Below are 23198 nucleotides of genomic sequence, written 5' to 3' on the forward strand. Positions count from 1 at the left end.
AGAATGATCTCAGGACGGCAGCTGTGACCAGGCAGGAAGAAATTCAGTTCAGAATTAAAGTCAGAAGACTCTACAAAAGAATGCTATATGTGGCACAAGAAAATTATAAAATAACTGATGCTTTTTGAAGTCTTGACAGAATATTTTATATATATATATTATTTTAAATATGTAGTTCATGGAGTGATACCACTTCTCTACCTCACTAGGGGAAGGGAAGGCTGGACAAAAGATTACTTCTCAGAGAAATGAAGTCAAAGCTCTGGATTTGGGATTACCAACCACAGTTAAGGACTAGCATGAGGCCTCAGACTGAGGGTTATCAAAAGGGTCATATTTTTGATAACTAATGATACTGAGAATTTTTTTCATATGTTTACAGACCCTTCATATATCTTCATTCATGAAGGATATACTCAAATCTTTTGACCATTTTTAAATTGGATTGTTAGTTTTATTAAGTTATAAGCGTTTCTATATATTCTGGTTACAAGTCATTTATCAGATAGTATAAATATTTGCTAGATTATTTCTCTCAGACTGTGACTTGCCCTTTCATTTTCCTCAGAATTTATTTCAATGAGCAAACATTTTTAACTTTGATGAGGTCCAATTCCTCAATTTTTTTATCTTCATTTTGATATCTCATTTAAGCAATCTTTTCCTCACCAAACATCATAAAGATTTTCTCCGTTTTCTTCCAAATTTTTATAATTTTATGTTGTACATTTAGATTATGATCCACATGAAGTTAATATTCACAGAAATTGTGAGGTAAAGGTCTGTTTTTTTTTTTTTTTCTTTCCACATGGATATCCAAATATTCCAGCACCATTTCTCAAAAAGACTATCCTTACAAGACAAGAATGCCCACTCACCACTGGTATTCAACACAATATTGGAAGTCCCCAAGCAATCAGGTAAGAGAAGGAAATAAAAGGCATCCTAATTGAGAATGAAAAAGTCAAATTGTCATTTTTTTGCAGATGACATGATTTTTTATATAGAAAACCCTAAGGACTACACAAGAAAACTATTACAAACAACAAACAAATACAGTAAAGATGCAGGATACAAAATCAATGAACAAAAATCTGTTGCATTCCTATATACTAACAATGAAATTTCAGAAAAAGAAATGAAAAAAATTTCTTTTGTAACTGCAACAAAAAGCATAAAATAAACTTAAGAAAAATTGTAAAAGACCTATACACTGAAAACTACAAGAAATTATTAAAATAAATTAAAGACAAAGAAATAGAAAGGGGCCAGCCCAGTGGCTCAGGTGGTTAGAGCTCCATGCTCCTAACTCCAAAGGCTGCAGGTTCAATTCCCATGTGGGCCAGTGGGCTCTCAACCACAAGGTTGCTGGTTCAACTCCTTGACTCCCACAAGGGATGGTGGGCTCCGCCCCCAGCAATTAAGATTGAACAGGCACCTTGAGTTGAGCTGCCACTGAGCTCCCAGATGGATCAGTTGGTTGGAGTGCGGGCTCTCAACCACAAGGTTGCCAGTTCGATTCCTCGACTCCCGCAAGGGATGGTGGGCTGCGCCCCTGCAACTAAGAATGGCAACTGGAGCTGAGCTGCGCCCTCCACAACTAAGACTGAAAGGACAACAACTTGACTTGGAAAAAAAAAAAAGTCCTGGAAGTACACACTGTTCCCCAATAAAAAACCTTTAAAAAAAAAAAGAAAAAGAAATAGAAAGATACTCTGTGTTCATGGATTGGAAGAATCATCACAGTTAAAATGGCCATATTACCCAAAGCAATATACAAATTTAAGGCAAATCCCATCAAAATCCCAATGGCATTTATTAAAGAAATAGAACCAAAAAAAACATCAGATTTGTATGGAATTACAAAAACGCAGAATAGCCAAAGCAAACCTGAGAAAAAAAGAACAAGACCAGAGGTATGTCTCATATCCCTGACTTCAATTTATACTACAAAGCGACAATAATCAAAACAGCATGGTATTGGCAGAAAAACAGACACACAGACTAATGGTTCAGCATAGGAAACCCAGAAATAAATCCACATATGTATGGGCAAATAATTTTTGACAAAGGAGCCAAAACATATAATGGAGAAAAGAAAGTTTCTTCAACAAGTGATGCTGGGAAATTTAGAAAGCCACCTGCAAAAGAATGAAACTAGATTGCTATCTGACATCATATACAAAAATTAACTCAAAATGGATAAAAGACTTAAATATAAGACTGGAAACAATAAAATACATAGAAGAAAACATAGGTACTACACTTGTGGATGGACCTTGATCTCAGAAAGTATTTTATGAACTTGACCCCAAAAGAAAGGGAAGCAAAAGCAAAAATAAATAAATGGGACGATATCAAACTATAAAACTTCTGCACAGCAAAATAAACCATCAACAAAACAAAAAAGCAACCAAAAAAATGGCAGAAGATATTTGCGAACAACACATCCAATAAGGAGTTAATAACCAAAATTTACAAAGAACTCAACAACAACAATAAAAATAAAACAATCCAATTAAAAAATGGGCAGAAGACCTGAACAGACACTTCTCCCAAGAAGACATACAAATGGCCAGCAGATATATGAAAAGATGCTCCACTTCACTAGCTATTAGGGAAACGCAAATAAAACTACAATGAGATACCACCTCACACTTGTTAGAATGGCTGTTATCAAGAAGACAAGAAGTAACAAGTGTTGGAGATGTTGTAGAGAAAAAGGAATCCTCATACAGTGTTGGTGGGAATTTAAATTGATGCATCCGCTATGGAAAACAGTATGGAGTTTCTCAAAAAATTAAGAATAGCCATTCTAACCGGTGAGAAGTGATATCTCATTGCAGTTTTTATGTGCATTTCTCTGATGATTAGTGATGTTGAGCATCTTTTCATATGTTTATTGTCCTCTTTGGAGAAATGTCTATTCAGGTCCTCTGCCCCCATTTTTTTAGAATGGCTATCAACAACAAGACAAATAACAAGTGTCGGAGAGGCTGTGGAGAAAAAAGAACCCCTCATACACTGTTGGTGGAAATGCAGATTGGTGCAGCTGCTATGGAAGGCAGTGTGGAGGTTCCTCAAAAAATTAAGAATAGAATTATCATATGACCCAGCAATCCATCTCCTGGGTATATACCCAAAATTTCTGAAGACATTTACCCATAAAGATATATGTGTTCTGATGTTCATTGCAGCTTCATTTATGGTGGCCGAGACATAGAAACAACCGAATTGTCCTTCAATAGATGATTGGATAAAGAAGTTGTGATTTATATACACAATGGAATACTACTGTGCCATAACAAAAGATGAAATAGTGCCATCTGCGACAACATGGATGGATCTTGAGATTATTATGCTAAGAAAAATAAGTCAGAAAAAGTTGAGAACCTTATGAGTACACTGATATGTGGGATATAACACTGAAAATAACAAAGGAATAAGACAAACAAATGAAGAAATAAAAACTCATAGACACAGAAAAGAGTTTAGTGGTTACCAGAGGGTAAGGGGGGAGAGGGTGGCAGAAGAGGATAAACAGGGTAAAATATATGGTGATGGTAGGTGCACTGACTCTGGGTGGTGAACACACAATGTGATATGTAGATAATGTATTACAGAATTGTACACTTGAAACCTATGTAATTTTACTAACCATTGTCACCCCATAAATTTTAATTTTAAAAAAAGGTAAATTAAAAAAAAATTAAGAATAGTTACCATATGACCCAACAATCCTTCTTCTGGGTATCTACTCAAAAAATCTGAAAATATTTTTCTATAAAGATATATGCACCCTTATGTTCATTGTTCACTGCAGCACTGTTCATGGTGGCCAAGACATGGAAACAACAAGTGTCCTTCCATAGATGACTAGATAAAGAAGATGTGAGATATGTATATATACACACACACACATACGTACATAAACATACACACACACACACACAAACACACACAATAGAGTATTACTCAGCCATAAGGAAAGATGAAATATTGTTATTTTCAGCAATGTGGATAGATCTTGAGAATATCATTCTAAGCAAAATAAATCAGACAGAAAAAGTCGAGAACCATATGATTTCTCTCATATGTAGGATATAAATCTGAAAGCAACAAATGAACAAGACAAACAAAAACTCGTAGACACACACAACAGTTTAGCGGTTACCTGAGAGTAAGCGGGTCATACAAGTCAACAACAAAAAAATCAAACAAGGGGGGAGGTAGAATAGGGTACAGGGGGTCAAATATATGGTGACCGCAGAACATTTGACTTTGGGTAGTGAACACACAATGCAATATAAAAATGATGTGTTATAGAATTGTACACTTAAAATTTATATAATTTTATTATCAATATCAACCCAATAAATTTAATAAAAAAGAAGAAAAATAAATAAAAGACTATCCTTTCCCCATTTAATTGGCATTTTTGTATAAAATCATTGGCTATGTATGTATAAGTCTGCTCTGAACTCGTGTTTCAACGATCTATTGTTATGTCTATCATTATACCAATATCACATTGTATTGACTTCTGTAGCTTTATATTAAGTCTTTAAATCATAAGTCTTCCAACTTTATTATTTTTAAGAATTTTTGTGCCATTTACTTTTATTGAGATACATGCTTTTTGAAGTCGTGTAAATAGATGCTTTACATTGGTTTTGTAAATATTTTAGATAATTTAAATAAAAGAAGGATAAGACTTGAAGTAAGGTTAATAGTCACCAATGTAGAGATGGGCAAATATGAAGACATAATCAAGGAGGTACAACTAACAGAATTTAATGATTCATTAGATGTAAGAATTGAGGGAACAGAAGTCTAAGTTCTGTCTTGAATAATTAGCAATATTGCAGTGCCATAACCCAAGGAAACAGGAGAGGAAAATTATGAATTCAGTTTTGAACCTGTTTCAAATTGTAATGCTCATGGGACTTCCAAGAAGAGATGTCTAACAGATTATTAGATCTTTGAGTATGAAGCTCAGAGAAGGGATTAGTGCTGTAGGACAAAAAAGATGAATTTGGTGGTAATCAGTATGTAGTTGGTAGTAAAAAGTAAGGCAACATGCAAGAGCATCCTGAAAGGGCATGAAAACATACAAGAATACCTGGACAAAAAAAGAGCAGAGAAAACTCTCCTTTAAAAGAGTTTAATAAAAAAGAAGAAAAATAAATAAAAGACTATCCTTTCCCCATTTAATTGGCATTTTTGTATAAAATCATTGGCTATGTATGTATAAGTCTGCTCTGAACTCGTGTTTCAACGATCTATTGTTATGTCTATCATTATACCAATATCACATTGTATTGACTTCTGTAGCTTTATATTAAGTCTTTAAATCATAAGTCTTCCAACTTTATTATTTTTAAGAATTTTTGTGCCATTTACTTTTATTGAGATACATGCTTTTTGAAGTCGTGTAAATAGATGCTTTACATTGGTTTTGTAAATATTTTAGATAATTTAAATAAAAGAAGGATAAGACTTGAAGTAAGGTTAATAGTCACCAATGTAGAGATGGGCAAATATGAAGACATAATCAAGGAGGTACAACTAACAGAATTTAATGATTCATTAGATGTAAGAATTGAGGAACAGAAGTCTAAGTTCTGTCTTGAATAATTAGCAATATTGCAGTGCCATAACCCAAGGAAACAGGAGAGGAAAATTATGAATTCAGTTTTGAACCTGTTTCAAATTGTAATGCTCATGGGACTTCCAAGAAGAGATGTCTAACAGATTATTAGATCTTTGAGTATGAAGCTCAGAGAAGGGATTAGTGCTGTAGGACAAAAAAGATGAATTTGGTGGTAATCAGTATGTAGTTGGTAGTAAAAAGTAAGGCAACATGCAAGAGCATCCTGAAAGGGCATGAAAACATACAAGAATACCTGGACAAAAAAAGAGCAGAGAAAACTCTCCTTTAAAAGAGTTTAATAAAATAAAGAAAATGGCAAAGAGGACACAGTCAAAATATTAAGAAGCTCATGAAAGTATAAATAGAATGAATAAGAACTTATTTGGTAAATCCTGAGAATACAAAGGAAGGGAAAATCGTTGAAGCCTGAAGAAGATAATTTTAAGAAAAATAATAGGAAACATCAACTTAACTTGCAGAGGTAAACAAATAAATCACTTATAGACAAATCTATATGAATTTAAAACATTTATATTTTTATATTTGTGGGGTTTAGATAAATTAGTTATGATTTTCAAACAATACGGGAAAATACCATGCTCTTCCACAAAAGCTCACGTATACAATATTATCAGTCCGAATCAGCATAGAAAAGCAATAAATTTAAATCACATAGGTAAAAATGTTCTTTTTCACACTGATTAAGTCAGATATAAGTAGTCGCCCTACTGTTAACATTTTTGTGCTCACTTTAAACTGACCTGCATTGATACTGTGATCTCCTGAAGGGCAGCATCTGCTTCATCTTGCTTAATTTTAAGTAATACACTTTGTTCGCCAGCTTTTCTGTTCAGTTCATCCACAAGGGCTTTAGCTTCATTTAGTTTGGATACACCAGCCTACATCAATAAAATATGAACTGGCAATATTGCTTTTAAAAAAGGAATTTTATACACACAGTAAAAAAAGCCTTTAAGAAAGAATCAAGCAAAAAATGTAAATGTGTATACATAAAACATGCACAAGTGAACTTAGGTTTTTTTCTTATTGCTAATTATAATGATTTATTCAATTGTACACCCATTTAGATGTGATCAAAGACTCTACAGAGGCTTAAAATAAAAACAGAATCTAAAGCATCACAATAAAGCTGAACAGATCAACCCATATTTGATAGCTTAAACATTGAGGTTTTTATCTACTGCATTAGATGGGAGAGAAAACAGAAAGCAAGAAAAAACTCAGTAAACCTTTTCCATTTTCAGTCACACAGACCTGTTAAAAAGACCCAAGGGCCATTCTTCTTATACTGGATAACATTGAACTTGTCTGTCCAATACCTATCCTTTTTCATAAGAGACTACCTCATATGTGGTTCTAGTGAGCTATCATTCAAAATGCCTTACCTGCCTGCTGGGTGGTCATTTGACCCTGGCCATTATGGTACCCCATCCCACTGCCCATGGATAATACAAGGAACGGACATGAAAAATATTCCCTCTTCTATAATACAAGTTGGGTGTTTGTCAAGATTTGAGGAGATAGTAATGGCAAAAAAGAAATGTAACCAATATTTATTCAGCCCCCAACACAGAGGACAGTCATCATGCTGGTTCTTTACATATGTACTTTATCTAACACACACACAAAACTGCCACAGACCCAATTAAGCTGCAAGTCAGCAAGTTTAAGTGATTTATCCACAGCATCACAGAACTAAATCAGGAAATTAATCCTCCCAAAGCATGTATAGTTAGTGGCTTAATATAAATGAAAGTGAATAAGTAGAAACAAGGATAAAGATAATTTTGTCAATTAAGATGAACTCTAATTTATTATGCTAACAAATAGAATCTAGAACTTTAGAGAGGAAATGCTCTCTGACAACTTCTGAATCTGGCATTTTAATGCCACATTTAAGTTTAAGCTCTATTAATTATAGAAATATAGAAAGAAAAATGTTCAGAATGTACTAAGTGAAATGAACGGATAAAAATATTCTTTATAGAATACAATTTTAATTTTAAAGATTATTATAAAGCATAATCTTGGATATTACGTTTTAACTAATAATAGGTATTTCTAAATTTCTAAAAATGCTATCATGTGAAAGAGACTTTTAAAGATAACACCGTAAGTTATCAAAAAACACACAAATACCATCCAGTGAAGAAAAGGAAAACTACTGAATCAAAATAATTACAAAACCATTACCATAAATTAGTGGGCAATATAGATAGATAGGTAAGTGATACTGTTTTAAAGCATTTTAAGGCATTTAATAGAGCACAATATTTATTTATACTAAATATATGCCACAGATAAACATAGATTGTGATATACATAATCCTTATTCCCTATACATAGATAAAATAATTCAAGATTACCAACATTTTTACCTGCAAATGACTTTGTCTTTTTAATAATTCCTTTTTTTTGCTGTTAATAATGGCAGAATACACATGTAAAAAGGTCATATATCGGTTTGGTGTAGCACCATATGCTTTACAAGATTCGTGAATTAATAAAAATGATTTTAGAAAATCAGGATCAACTAGAAAGAGAAAACAAAAATGACTTAATATATGTATGAGGCATTAAGAATTAGGGAAAATAATATTAATTATATTTAATTCATACCAGATTCTTCCAGCTATATAACCATAAATCTGAGATACCATCTTTGCTTAAAGGTACACAGGCATTCATAGACATCTATTCACAGCTCCAATTTTCCTTATGAATTTTGAACTATTTAATTTCAGTTGTCTCTATCCTTCCATTTTTATATATTTCCCCTGAACACTTTTATTGCTGCAAGAAAGATAAATCTACAGTTTGCCCTATCACATAAATTAATTCGAACTACATAATACATGTAACCCAAAAGTATGCTCAATAAAAGCTGCTTGAATGAAAAAGATACCAAACCTAATAACACCTATCCACTCTCATTTGACACAGGGAAAAACAAGCCAAAAAATTAAGAATATGTTCATATTAGAATATGTTCATAACCAAACACATCATCTTCCTCTCATTGTCTCTATTTCCCTCTGTATTCCCGACATCAGTTAATAAAATCAACTTCTAATGAATTTTCTAAGCCAGAACCCTGAGAAACATCCTTGACTCCTTCCTCTCCCTTCACGCCACATTCGTCACATAACTAAGTCCCCTTTAGATTACCTCCTAATTTCTCCCCAAGTCCATTCCTTCCTTTTAGATTATTACTGCAATAACCTTCTACAGTGGTTCAATTGCCTTCAGCGCTTCCCTATATCAATCTATTTTCCAATAATTGAAGAAAGGGATGGTCCCAGAGATTTTTGTTTCTAAAACAAGACTCAGGTTACATCTCTACTAAAATCTCGTACTCCATATCACCCACAAGTTAGAATCCAAATCCCTGAGTATGACATGGAAGATTCTTTATTACCTGACCCTGCCTGCATTTTCTTCTTCATGTAGTCCTCTACTCTTTATACATCCTATGTTTCAGCCTGTTAATCCATTTATAGTTCCATAAAAGTCAGTTTTATTTCTCCAAGCCTTTTCCATGCTAGTCACTCTAACCAGAATATCCTTCTGAAAACTGCCTGTCTGGACAATGTCCATTTCCTACAATTTCTGCCAGTTAGAGGTTTTACTTTCCAAAGTACTTCATAAAACTTCTACAATCACTGATAATGCTGTATCAGAGTTTTATGTTTATATATAACATAATTCTTGTTATCACCAGACTATGAGTGGTGATAACCTCTAATATCCTAAATCTCTAATATCCAGCCCAGTACCTAATATAAAACAAGTTCAACAAATATTTGATAATCAGATGATTATAAAAACCAATGAATGAACATGCTATAGTATAAAAGAAATATATAAGCTACATTCAAAATTAATTTGGAACTGGAGAAAATAAGAATAAATAGGTAAGAAAATACTATGTCCATACTCAAAAAATATGATAAAACTTTTTCACATATAAATTGAGTGCTATGACATATCTAAGTGATAAAGTAATATGAAAAATTAGACTACTAGCCAAAGAACCTAAACAATAAAACTAGGCCCTTCAGATCATTAGTGTCAAAACTGTAACTTTTAACTTCTTAAATTCAAACAATATATATTCTGTTAGTTCTTATATGCAATGACATAAACATTTATTTAAAAATAAGAGGGCTTTAAAGTTCACTTTTCATCAAAAGAAATATAACTTTGTTACTTTACCATTATTCAAATTCAAAATCACTGTGAATCTTTAATAGATCTATAACATTAGAAAATGACCATTCCAAAAATAAAAGTCAGGTAAAATCAATTTCATCAAAATACCTGAATTTTTTTTCTTTTCTTCTTTTCTTTCTTTGTCGCTATATTTTTCTTCACTATCTGCTTCATTGAATAACATTTCAGGTATCTAAAACAGGAAAAGCATTTCTTTAAACCTCAATTCAGTACGAAAAAGTTTAAGTAAATCAAATATCAGAGGTTAAAAACTTTTAACATAAAAAATCCCCAGTTACCAATTGCACTTTTATTCTTGGATTCTTTCCAGACATGGAGAAAAAAATTAATATATCCATTTTCAGAAAACATTATTTCCCAGATAAGATTTTGACACATATCAACCATTAATTTTAAATATACCGAATTACTATTTTAAATATACAAAAAAAAAAATCTTAGTTTCCCGAGGAAAAGAAAATTAAAATAGTAGAACTATGAAGCCAAAAAACTTCAATTTCTTTCACCTAATGTAGTTAACATTAATAGCAAGAGGAAGCACAAGTAATCCAGATAATTAGGCCAAAAAAATCATTTTCTGAATTTCTCAAACTGAATAAAATGTAAGCCAAAAGATTCTTTACTAAAATGGAGAGTTTGAAAGTGCTATGGTTTTTGAGCCAGAGAATGTTTTGTTTTTCCTTCTCAAACACCTTCACTGATTTCTGACAAAACACTTAAGCCTAGATTGCATAAACAAATCATCATATATGCATACAATGGAGGGCTAATTCAGCAATGAAAATGATAAACAGGGTTAAAGTATAACTCCAAAAATATGATGAAAAGTGTCAAAATCTAGTTACAAAGTTATCAAAAACTGTATGACACCATCTGTATAAAGTTTAAAATAAAACAAACCATTCAAAAAATAAAAAATAAAAAGTCTCTGTGAGAATATTTTAAATTTACACTTTTAAATCAATGGAAATTTGTTTCTTTGAAACTCATTTTCTTTAAAATAAACTATCCGTTTTGTTAATTCATTTGATTGTGGTAAACACTTCACAAAATGTATGTATATCAAAACATCATGCTGTATACTTGATATATAATTTTTATTTGTCAATTATACTTCAATAAATTTTTGAAGTATAATTGACAAATAATACGGGCAGGGGTGGGGGTGGGGATGGGTGGAAATAGTCTATCCTTAAACAACATGCTACATTAGCAAATTCCCACATTCTCCCACATTCTTCTTTGCCTCCACTTTCCCTCCTTGGGGATAAAGATGGCACTTTCTAAAAAGAACTGAATGGGTATATCAATGCTATTAATTCCTATTAACCTCCTCACCTCTCAGTTCTTTGAATTCCTCTCATTGTTATCTTATCCACCACCTTTTTTTTCAGCCACTCACCCCCACTTCAAAGTCATATCCTGAAACCTTGTCATTAACAAAAACCAAAATCATTCCATAATCTTACTTTCAAACACCCCACTCTTCTACCACTACACACCTGTCTTCCTAGCTCACTCCCTTCGCCATTTCAGTAATCCTCAGACCTCACTAAGACCTACAATCTCTTAATTTGACCATCTTTACATTGTCATTCACCATCTTCCTCTCCTATTGTAATTTCTCAACTCCTTTGGCCTTCACTTGCTTTGTCATACAAGGGTAGCAAAGCCCCAATCCTGGTTAAATGAAAGTCACCACCTACTGGAGGTCTGCACCTTTGAGTGCACGTGACTAGAGAAAACACACACAACTATGCTTACTGGCCTTCATGATCATTAACCTCAAGTGAACCTTTAATGCTACCTAGCTATCATACTTCTTTCTCTTAACCCTTTACTCGTTTACTCTCCCAAACTACTATTTTGCATGTCCTCTTATATTTCTTCAAGACTCCAACATCTGTTCCCTCAACTTTTCTCTCAATTATTTCAGAGAAAAATGGAAACAATCAGAAGAGTATCCAAAACTTCCCAATACCACACCTGCCCCTGGACCTGTGCCCCTGTACTCTATTTTCTTTTCTGTTATTATGGATGGCATTCCCATTCTCCAAGCAAAGACCAATCCTTAATCCTTTCATCTCTGCACTAGACTCATATGTTATCCACTATCCAGTGATAGTGCTCTAGCAATTCTTCATTGTCTTTCCTCTAATATATACTTTTTGCTTCCTTTTTGTATTCCCAACAGCATATGAACATGCTATAGTTTGTCCCATCTAAAAATTTAAAAAAGAACAAAAAACACTATTTTTATCCACTTCCTCCTTCCACTGTATAACAAAATACCTCAACAGAGATGACCACATTTTCTCCAATAATGTCATCTCATTCTTTCTCAAATGTATTCCAGTATGGATCCTTCCACTATTACTAACTGAAACTGCTTCATCAAAGTCACCAATGACCTCTGTGTTGTTAAATCCACTGATCCATTTCCAGGCCTCCTTTTCTTTCATGTATCATAGGTAATCCTTCCTTACTCTTTTGAAAGGCTGCTTCCACTTGGCTTGTAGGCTTTGTTTGTCTTCACACTCTCCATGTTTTCCCCTATGTTCTAGCAGCTCCTTCTCAGTATCCTTTCCTGGACCTCCTCTTCATCTCAACATCATAATGTTAAAGTGCCCCAGTGTTCAGTCTTTGGCTCTCTTCCCTCTTTTGTCAACACTCACTCCCTTGGTGATATTCAATCTCATAGCTTTAAATGCCACCTACCTATAGTTTGATAATTCCCAAATTTTTATCTGTATGCCTGGCCTTTCCCCTGAACTCCAGATTCATATATCCAAATGCCTTCCCAACCTTGCAACTTTGGTTGTCTGATATCTCATATTTAACTCATCTAAAACTGAAAGCCTCACATTCTTCTCTCAAAATGTTCTTGTCAGTCTCCCCCCTTCTCAGTTGCCAGTTATTTCATTCTTCCAGCAGCTCAAGTCAACATACTTAGAAGTATCCTTGCCTCCTCACTTTCTCTTACACCTTATTACAATCTGTCAGCAAATCTTGTGGTTTTCCACTGCAAAACATATCCAGAATCCAACCATTTCTCACCACCTCCACCACTACATCCCTAGTGTAACCCATCTTTTCCTCTCACCTTCTTGTTCGGAGAGTATTGTTACTGCTTCAGCCCTTGGCCTCTACAGTCTGTTTTCAACTCAGAGGCCAGAGTAATTCCATTAAAACATTACAACAGTTTTCCTCAAAACACTTCAAAGTCTTCCTTACTTATTCCCAGGGAAAGGGAAAATCCTTATAGTGGCTTACAAATTCCACCCTAATGGTTCCCCTTTTACTTCCCTGACCTCATCTCTAACTGCTCTCCCCATTAATCACTGTTATAAACTAGCTTCTTGCTAATCTGCAAAATCATCAGTCATGCTCTTATTTCAGAATCTTTATCTACGGAGCTTTCCCCCAGATACCACCCAAACAATGTAAATTCCACGAGGGGAGGGACTTTTCTCTGTTTTTTCTTGGCTATATCCCCAACATAAAGAATTGCGACACATATTAAGCACCCAGTAATTACTACTACTCAGCGAATGGCTCTTGTTCTGTGGCCTCCTTAACCTAAAATAACTCTCCTCTCCTTTATCTACTTACTGAAATCTGACTAAAATACCATCTTATCTGTAAAACATTGTCTATCATCCCAAATTACACTCCTTCCTCTAAATCACGATAGGCATTATTAGTCTGTATTTCTATTATACAAAACAAACAAATGTTAAGAATATGAATATCAAAGAGACAATATGGAAAATTATTATTTATCCAAATCAAGAGATATAAGAGGCTTACAGATAAGATGGTGCTGAGTTCACACTTGAAATCATCCCCCTCCAAATATATAGCATAGCAATGACAGATATTTTTTAATGAATTAATTTTTTTAATTTAAAAAATTGCTAAAATTATTACTGTGATGTTTTTATCATAAGCTAGCCTATGATAGACTAGTTAATAAAAATGCGTAAAATTTTTAAGGTACAATAAATATCTCTGTGGTCCTTCATTAAGAACATATCTTCAACCTGAAATTCTAGATACAACTAAACTATCACACAAGGGTATGAAGAAAACAGTTATTTTTAAACATACGAGAGATGTTCAATGCCACAATTAAGGCAATATTACACCAAACACCAAAGGAAAGTTGTGAAAATCAGTAAGTTCAAAAAAAAAAGTGCTTATTTTTTTTATTTCCATATTTAAATTTAAACTTACTTTCTTCATGCTGCTATCTGACCAACCCTCCATCCACAACACCTGGCATTTCTTATGCAATGCTGGATTACTCTCACAGTTAACTATGAAGTTTAAATTTGCACAATCCATTATCAAGACAATATGCAAGTTTTGTTGAATTCCTAAAAAAAATATATAAGAAAATTATAATTATGGAATATTACAACAATAATAATTGGGGAAACCTATAAAGGGTCCGATTCATGAGATTAAAATTTTCTGAAATGAAATAGTAGAAGCTATTTATTTAAAAGAACAGGCTACGAAACAGTATTACAGTATGATTTTTATTTTGCTTAAAAATACTTGTGTTTGTTTGTGTGTGCGCGCATACTAACAAAAAAGATCCAGAAGGATATTCATGAAGAAGATAAGTGTATATACTATAATGCTATTTTGTATGTTATTTTTCAAATGTGATACTTGATTCTATTTTGTAACTATTTCAAGGATTTTTATTTCAATATTCACAAGACAAATTGATCTTTGGTCTCTTTTTAAAAGAAATATATTTTTCTCGTGTCAATATCAATGTTATATTTCCTTCATAAAAAGGAATTTGGAATCTTCCTTTACTATCTATGTTCTAAAACAGTTTAAAATAGCATTGAGATGACCTGTTTCTTAAAGGTGTGGTAGAAATTCCTTGTAAACTTGAAGGAGAGAGAAGGGAAGGAAGCTCTTTAACAACTTTATTTCATCAATAATGTTCTTTAAGAAAAAAAGAAAAAAAGTGTAGTAGTAATGTCTGTGTGGTGTTATTGACATTTTATTACTTATTCAATTTTAGATATCTACAGTGCACATAAAACTGTTTTTGTGTAATAGTAACAAGTTATTTCATTTTTAAAAAATCTACAGTCTGGCACAATATAAACAGATCATTAATTCTCTAAGATAGGAGGTATAAACACTAATTTTACCACATGAAAACAAAGGTAGCAAAGTAAATATTCCAGAGAACAATACCATGCTTTCATACTTCCCTTTTGCTAAAATTTTGCTAACATGTTTTTATTACAGGTTAGCCTTTAGGCTACTTATGCGTTATTTCCTGAAAGCTCCACAAAAAAGAAGTATAAATTACCAACTGGACTAAAGATTTAAGATATCTTTGCAATCTATAGAAAATAAGGCAAATTAAATAATATTTATTCCACATGAACTAGAGTTTGAATTGATTAATGAATTATATGTCACTTACTATATGTGAAGTAATTGAAAACTGGTCCAAAAAAACCATCCTGTGAAGCCTGATCTTTAAGTGGCAACAGCAAGGGCTCTAATTCTTCAAGAGTATAGAGTCCAGGAACTTCACCTACAGAACATTACATTTCTTTTGAATATTAGCTGCAGTATACTAATTCAAAACACACTTTACATATACAATGTTTTTTTTTTCTATTTTTGTATTTAAACAATCTGTCCTTATTCAATCTTGGTTTCCAAAAATACACAAATACTGTCATCTGTATATTATTCACAAATCTACATCTGTTGCCTTCATTTGATAAAATTCAAATTCCTAAGCAAACCATTCAAGATAGTTCATAATCTAAACATTTATCTACTTTTCTTGGTTCTTCTTCACCCCTCCGCCACAGACCTTGTATTCTGGCTCAATGAACTTCTTGTGTTCCATAAACATAATGAAATACTCCCTCTTCCTGTAGTATATACCCACAGTCTTCCTCTGCCTTATCTTCCCCCAAATTACTGTTTCTCCTTCAAGATACTACTTGGCCAGCTGCTATGACCATGAGCTTTTCCTGACTACCCATATGCTAGGTAAAGGACTCTTTTTCACATAACATCCAAATACTTCACTGTCTAGTATCTATCACAACATTTAATAATCTAATGCCTGTCCAATTCGATTCTGAAGTCCCAGAGGACAAATATTTGATCATGTTCATTATTAACCCTAGGGCATTCTCAGCAAAGTATCTAGAACATAAATATTTGTTAAATAAATGAATGAGTGAATGAATGAATGAATGAACGAACTTATACTAGATTATCAGGAGAACTAGTCCACGGACTACTGATATGTAACAGAATGATGAAAGGCAAATAAATCAAAGTTGATTAGGACTACAAGCATATCAAATATATGATGATGGAAAGAAAACTGACTCTGGGTGCTGAACACACAATGTTATATATAGATGATGTATTACAGAATTGTACACCTGAAACCTATGTAACTTTACTAACAATCGTCACCCCAATAAACTGAAAAAAAAGTCTACAAGCATTTGATAGAGGAACTGAACCATGCCTTTCTTTTTTACAGTATAAATCTAGTATAAATCCAGTATTTAGCATTGGGTCTAGCACATACCAGCTACTTAATAAATATCTGTTAAACCAATATATTTATAGTTCATAAGAAACTATCATATTAGGTGAAAATTATTTTGCTAATCCAAAGCATTGCACTCATGTAGGGCCAATCACAGTTTGATCCCTACTTTTCTTTAGGCTCAACTTGCCATTCCCCGCACTTGTACATATTTAAACACATGCACATATATACGAGTATCTGCTCTATTTCTCTGAGTTGCAGCCGTATCAACATACTTTTAATTCTGTAAATTCAACAAAGAAAGCTGGCTCTATTTACATATTATACAGTATAGGGAATAAGAATTTGAAATAGAAAAAAAAAGACAAAGGCCTGTTGAGTACTTTCTCTTTATTTTTCAAATACATTTTTTGCCAAAAATATTGGCAAAATTTAACTTTGCCAAAATTTAAGTTTACTTATGATTTTTCCAGTTATATCTTGATAATAAAGACCAATTTATGTTAAGATAAAAACAATAATTACTGGGTTAATGCTTATCGGGATGTTTGCTTTCACAAAACTAACAAAAAACCCAAAACTTTAGAGCTGGACTATTAATGTATCTCAGCCAAAATGAACAAGGTCTCCATCTAGTGACAACTTTAGCAATACGCAAGAATAAAATATGCACTTTAAAAATCAAAAGAGGTACAATGGGATTTCTAGATGATGTAATACAGAATTGTACACCTGAAATCTATATAATTTTACTAACAATTGTCACCCCAATAAATTTAAAAAAAAATCAAAAGAGGTTATCCTACAAGAAGGCCACAAACACTTCAAGCCTCCTCAAGAACTACCGTTTTCATTACTCCATTACCCCTCAACCCTTTAACATAAATAGACTTAACACTCAGCTAACTAGATTCCTGTTTTGTACTTCTCTTCTGGACACTAAAGTATAGATACCTCATATTACAAATTAAATGTTTTCTTCAACCAAAACTGTTAAATTCTGAAGAAAAGAATGTTTTATCCAAAGCCTACATCGCATGATACAAAAGAAATGTTTGTTAAAAACTGAGTTGAACTAGGGTCTCCACAATCCATACAGTTGAAACTAGCTTTTAACAAGGTTTATTTTGTACTTAAGTAACAAAATACTCTTCGTCTAACTTGAAAACTATGCCACCAACACACCAGTTCTACTAACAATGATACTCATTATAAAGAGATTCAAATAAATTTCATAAATTCTTCAGAGAAGGAAGAAATATGAGAAACTGCAGGTATCCTTCCCAGGAAACCATCGAAAAGGTCAGGTGGCTCCAGATACAATAGAAGTATAACATGATTTGGGATATATGATATCTCATATATTTGGGATATATCTGTATTCATATGTCCATATTAAGGCTATACCATAATTATAATAACATTCCAGTAGTGATGGACAGTGAGATTTTATCAAAATTTTTATTGCAAATTATATTACATATTCCCTACATACTAGTTCTTTTATTTCTGTAGGTTAAATTTCTACAAATAGAACTTTCTATCAAAGGACAAGACATCTTTTTTAAGTAAGTACTGGTTGATAACTTTCCCAAAGGGTTATAACAGATAACAGTCCCACCAAAAGTGAATAAGAGGACCAATTTTTCAGTATATTCACCAATATTCAATATCAATCATTTTTACATAATTCTTCAATCTTGGTTTTATAAAAACAGACTTCTAAATTCTCCAGATCTAAGCATGTTTAAGTACTTTCATTTTCTTTGAAAAGAAACCATTTACTTGCCTGAAGACAAAAGGCTATTGATCATCTCCAAAAATATGGGATATACAAACTGGTAATCCTCAAGAAGTAAAACTACCTGTTGTGCTTCAATACCTGAAAGATGCAGCACCTGCACAATAAAAAAATTTATTTTGGTACCTAGTGGATATTTTTGCCATAGTTAAAATCTTTCATTCTGTATATAAACCAAGTCATGTTACTTACTTACTTACTTATTTATTTATTTATTTATTTTGGGGTAATCAAAATTGAAAATCAAATGTTAGCTACATAGTTTGGAAAGTAAATCCAACCCATAAACAAATACTATTTGGAGGAAATTTTAATTATTTTACAGCTAGGACAGTAAAATATAACTAAGAAGATAATTTTTATATATGCCTATATGCCCACATATGTCCTACACAAAGTCCTTCCTTCTGTTTCTTTTATATCCATCTAACATTCCATTCTGGAATACCTGAAAGTTAGAAATCCTAATAAGAACGAATCTTTTTCCTGTCTGTACATAAAAATATGATTTTCTAATAATCATGGGAAAATAATCAAAATTAAAATAAAGACTGTATATCTGTATATCAGAAATTTAAAGGGCTTTAAGCTTTTAGAATATTGTGATTTAAAACCAAATAAAGCAAAAGATTGTGAATAACTCACATGTTTGATATCATTTTTGAACTGCTTCAGTTCATATCCTCTGGAAATCTTTGGAGAAAACAGCACTGCTCCATGCATATGACTGACTAAAGAAGTGATGGTCCGACGACCCACACCACTGCGTCCTGCTAACAGAAGTGAACCTCCAGGAAAACTCAGCACTCTATCTATCCGAGACATATATTCCAGGACTTCTTGGAAAAGTAAGATATCTAAATTCTGGTTATCTCGTCCATAATGAATAAGACCCTTTTAAAAAATCACAAAGAATATTTTACAATGAATATAAGCCCCAAATACATAATAAAAATGTTAATTAACTAGATTAAGATATTAACTTTTGACACATTCTAGAAAATGGGTTAAGTGAATATCTGTCATCTCACACTCTACATTTTATCTATCCAGTAATCCATCTTTATACCACTTTCTAAGGAAAGACTTATACTACGTCAAAGAAGTTCAAGGTCCACAATACTCAGTTACTTTTGGACATCATTACTAGCCAGTAGTAAAAAGCAGTATGAGATAGCAAGTTAATTATAAAAACTTCAAAAGTTCTCAAATTTCACCATTTTGTTACAAATCAAGCCACGGTACACAGACCATAAACAATGCCAAAACTCTACAAACTTAGTGCCTAAAAATATTTTGTGAACTCTTGTTCTTACGCACTGCTTGGAAATGAATCAAAAGTCCACATACAGGTAGTATTATGCTGGGCCAGGAACTACGTGATTGAGTGAAGGGAGAGAGAGAAGAAACCAGACCACATAGCTTAGCAACTTTGAACATTCCCAAACTTTGCAATATCAACACCAGGCAAGTCAGTATGTTCACCAGACCATAAAAAATTTTTCTTGACATAAAATCCACACTAACTTCCAATATAAATATTAATTCTCAAAGCAATTATATAATATTGTTTCTTCTTTTTTAGTATAGTTAAACTTAAAAGTAATTTTCTAGGACAGTGCTACCAAAGTTTCAGTGAACTAACAGTATCAACATCTTCTGGGAGCCTATTAGAAATTCAAATTCTTTGAGCCCCATTTACTGAATCAGATTTCCTTGGAATGAAACCCAGGAATCAGCACAGTTTCTGGTTCTGGAAGTGATTCTGATGCTCATTAAAGTTTGACACCACTGCTCTAGGATGTTTTCCCAATTAACATTGACCCTCATTAATATTTCCAACATCAGATACCTTCTCCCAACATATATTGTAGCAATTTCACATATATCTGTGTAAGTACATGTGTATCTAACTAGATCTGCCACAAATAACTAAATTTTAAAAGATAAAACCCAACTTTGTCTATTCCATATTCTTTTACTCCATGTCCTCAAAAAGCTTGCAATAAATATTCTAAACATTGACTACAATCATTAACCAAATCTCAATTTAAATTCATGATTCATATTATACCTTTCTAATAACATCCTTGAAATCTGCAGAATTTAGTTTTCCAAGTGGTTTTCCATGTGGAGGCAACAGTTGTCCTGGGGTTGCCCTTGTTCCTGAATCATGTCGGGCTCCCCATGTAACATAGAAACCATCTGTAGAAATAAAAGACATTTTGTTTTATAAGTGTTATTTGTAATGAAAGCATCAGTAAATACATTGCTCACTAAATCATTTTTAAATTAATCAGTCCAAATAAGATTATCCCCAGAAAGGCAATGATAAATTAAAGTGTGCCTTGGAAGATCAATAAGATCAGTGAAGATACAAAAACTTCAATTGCTGTATCAGACTCTACCTGAAAACAAACTGATGGGATCCTTATTTTATGTTTGCACCCTACTTCTCTTTCCTCCCCACAAAATGGCTTCCGTCTAACTTTCTTTCCCCTACTATTTCCCCCTTCTACTCTGTTTGTCCCATCCTTCTCCAGAATCACTATATAAAATTTATAGATTAAAAACAACATATAAAATTGGCAAATGAAATAATCTCAAAACTCTCAAGAAACAACATAAATTTATTAATACCACCAAGAGCCTTAACTTCTAAAATAAAAAAAAATAAAATAACCCAATTTTAATTAGACAACAAAATCCCACAAACCTCCCTGAAACTTATCTAGAGCAGTGTTCCTGTTACCACATAAGGAAAATCTATTCACCATTCTGTTGAACTTCTCCCCCAATTTCTCTGGGAGACTGTTCCATCAAGTATCCTCCTTGTCATATGCCCAGCTCAACAACAGGCTTACTTTCCCCAGACCCAAGCTACTTCATGTTCCTTTCCTCTCATTTACCATCACATTTCTCACATTATCTTCTCATTATCTTTCTTCCATTATCTACTATATTGCCCTAATCTGTAGGGATCTGGCTGTAAATTGACAAGGGCCTTTGCAGCCTGCAAGGTAATTCCCATGAGAAGCCTGGCCTCAACATCTTCCCAGAAAGTACAAGATAACACTAATGCAGCCACAGCCATACAAACTGGCCAATACACAAAACAAAATGTTCTACTGATACCTGCTTGTTCTGCTAATACTTGTTTGTATAGACAACTGTTCTAACACTGTATAAAAACTGTGTGTGAAATAAAGACTGCGCCACTGCTCCGCCATCCGTGGACGGCGGACCTCCGGATCCCAGCTTTCCTGTTTCCGCATCTTTTCTCAATCTCCTCGCCCTTCCCCCTCAGGCCAAGCCCTCCTGGCTGGCTGGCCAAAGCACTAATCCAAATCTTTTTGCAGTCATTACTCCAGCATGACTGTGCGCATTTCCTTACTGAAGCTTTTTTCCTTGGATTTATATGACCAAACTCACCAAGCCACAACCACTTCTTTTCAGTTTTCTATTTATCCATTATATGTTTATTTTCCCTGGGATCAAAGTCAGACTGCTATTCTTTAATTCTAAACACTTTGAATTATTTAATCTTATTCTGAGGATTAAATTATCAACTATATACCAAAAAACACATTCAGTACTTATCCCTAGGAAAGTCTCCCAAGCTCTAGTTTAGTCCCATTATTTCCAATTGCTTAATAGGATATAATGCATGCATGCATTTATTAAACACTTATTTATCACACACCTGTATTTAAACATTGTACTTTCTGTTAGAGGTAAGTACTGAATAAGACAAATATGATTGCCTCCTGCACAGAACTGATAAACTTTACGTAGATTCCCAAAAGACACTCAAAAAGCTTGCAAACATTCAAATACCTGTATAATATTGAACTCATTATCTTTACATTTCATCATTTCTCACCTGGACTATTGTAGTAGCCCCCTAACTTGTATCCCTGTGAAAAGTCTCCACCTCCTCAACTATATCCTCACTGCTACTAGAGTAACACACGCAGAAACAAAATCCGATTGTTCCACACCACTCTGATATCACACATAGCTTCCCACTGCCAACAAGCAAGCAAACAGACACCATACCCTAATCAAGGCCCTTTGCAATCTGGAATCTGGCTCCACTGACTGCTTGAATCTCCTGTCTCCCTCTCCACTTCACTATATGCTCCGGCTTTCTCAAGCCTTTGGTTCTTTACATATTCTGTTCCCTTTATCTTCTTCACTTAATATTTTCAGCCATTAAAATTCAGTTTGAGTCTCTATAATTGCTCAAAAAAATTAAAATCTTAGGTGTTAATCTAACAAAATGTGTACAGGATTTGTATGCTAAAAACTATACAAAACCGATGAAAGAAAACAAAGACTATTTAATAAATGAACAAATATACTAAGTTCATGGATTGGAAGATTCAAAATAATAATGATGTCAATTCTCCCCAATCCCATATATAGAGTTAATGCAATTCCTAACAAAATCATAGCAATATTGTTTATACACGTAAACAAGATTATTCTAAAATTTATATGGAAAAGCAAATAAACTGAAATAGCTAAGACAGTTTTGAAAAAGAATAAAGCAGGAGGAATTAATCTACCCAATTTCAAGACTTATTATATAGCTACAGTAATCAAGACTGTGTGGTATTGGCAAAGAACCCAGAAACAGACCAACAAAACTAATTTTTGACAAAGATGCAAAAGCAATTCAAGACAGAAAGATAACCTTTTCAAGAAATGATGCTAAAGCAAGTGGCCATCCATAGGCAAAGAAATAAGCCTTCATCTAAACCTCACTCTTTATATAGAAATTAACTCAAATTGGACCATGAATTAAAACATAAAACTACGAAACTTCTACGAAAAAAACCTTCAGAATCTAGGACCAGACAGAGTTCTTAAACTTCACACCAAAAGACCCTTAAAAATAAAAATTAATTAGTTGGACTTCA

The 23198-nt window shown here is 33.1% G+C and overlaps 1 protein-coding gene across 4 annotated transcripts in view; it reads right to left on the minus strand.

Annotated features, from left to right (window-relative positions):
• Positions 1–23198, minus strand: part of DYNC2H1 (dynein cytoplasmic 2 heavy chain 1) — a 293546-nt gene that overhangs the window by 194834 nt on the left and 75514 nt on the right. For all 4 annotated transcript variants that reach the window (XM_074335553.1, XM_074335552.1, XM_019717180.2 and 1 more), the window contains exons 48-55: positions 20348–20478; positions 18919–19167; positions 18262–18370; positions 15369–15482; positions 14144–14286; positions 9995–10079; positions 8053–8207; positions 6415–6552 (exon numbers count right to left, since the gene is read on the minus strand). In XM_074335553.1, coding sequence (XP_074191654.1) covers positions 6415–6552; positions 8053–8207; positions 9995–10079; positions 14144–14286; positions 15369–15482; positions 18262–18370; positions 18919–19167; positions 20348–20478 — 1124 coding nt within the window. The remainder of the gene's footprint in view (positions 1–6414; positions 6553–8052; positions 8208–9994; positions 10080–14143; positions 14287–15368; positions 15483–18261; positions 18371–18918; positions 19168–20347; positions 20479–23198) is intronic.

This window comes from Rhinolophus sinicus, linkage group LG06 (genome assembly GCF_036562045.2).
Source record: "Rhinolophus sinicus isolate RSC01 linkage group LG06, ASM3656204v1, whole genome shotgun sequence".
Lineage (NCBI taxonomy): Eukaryota > Metazoa > Chordata > Mammalia > Chiroptera > Rhinolophidae > Rhinolophus > Rhinolophus sinicus.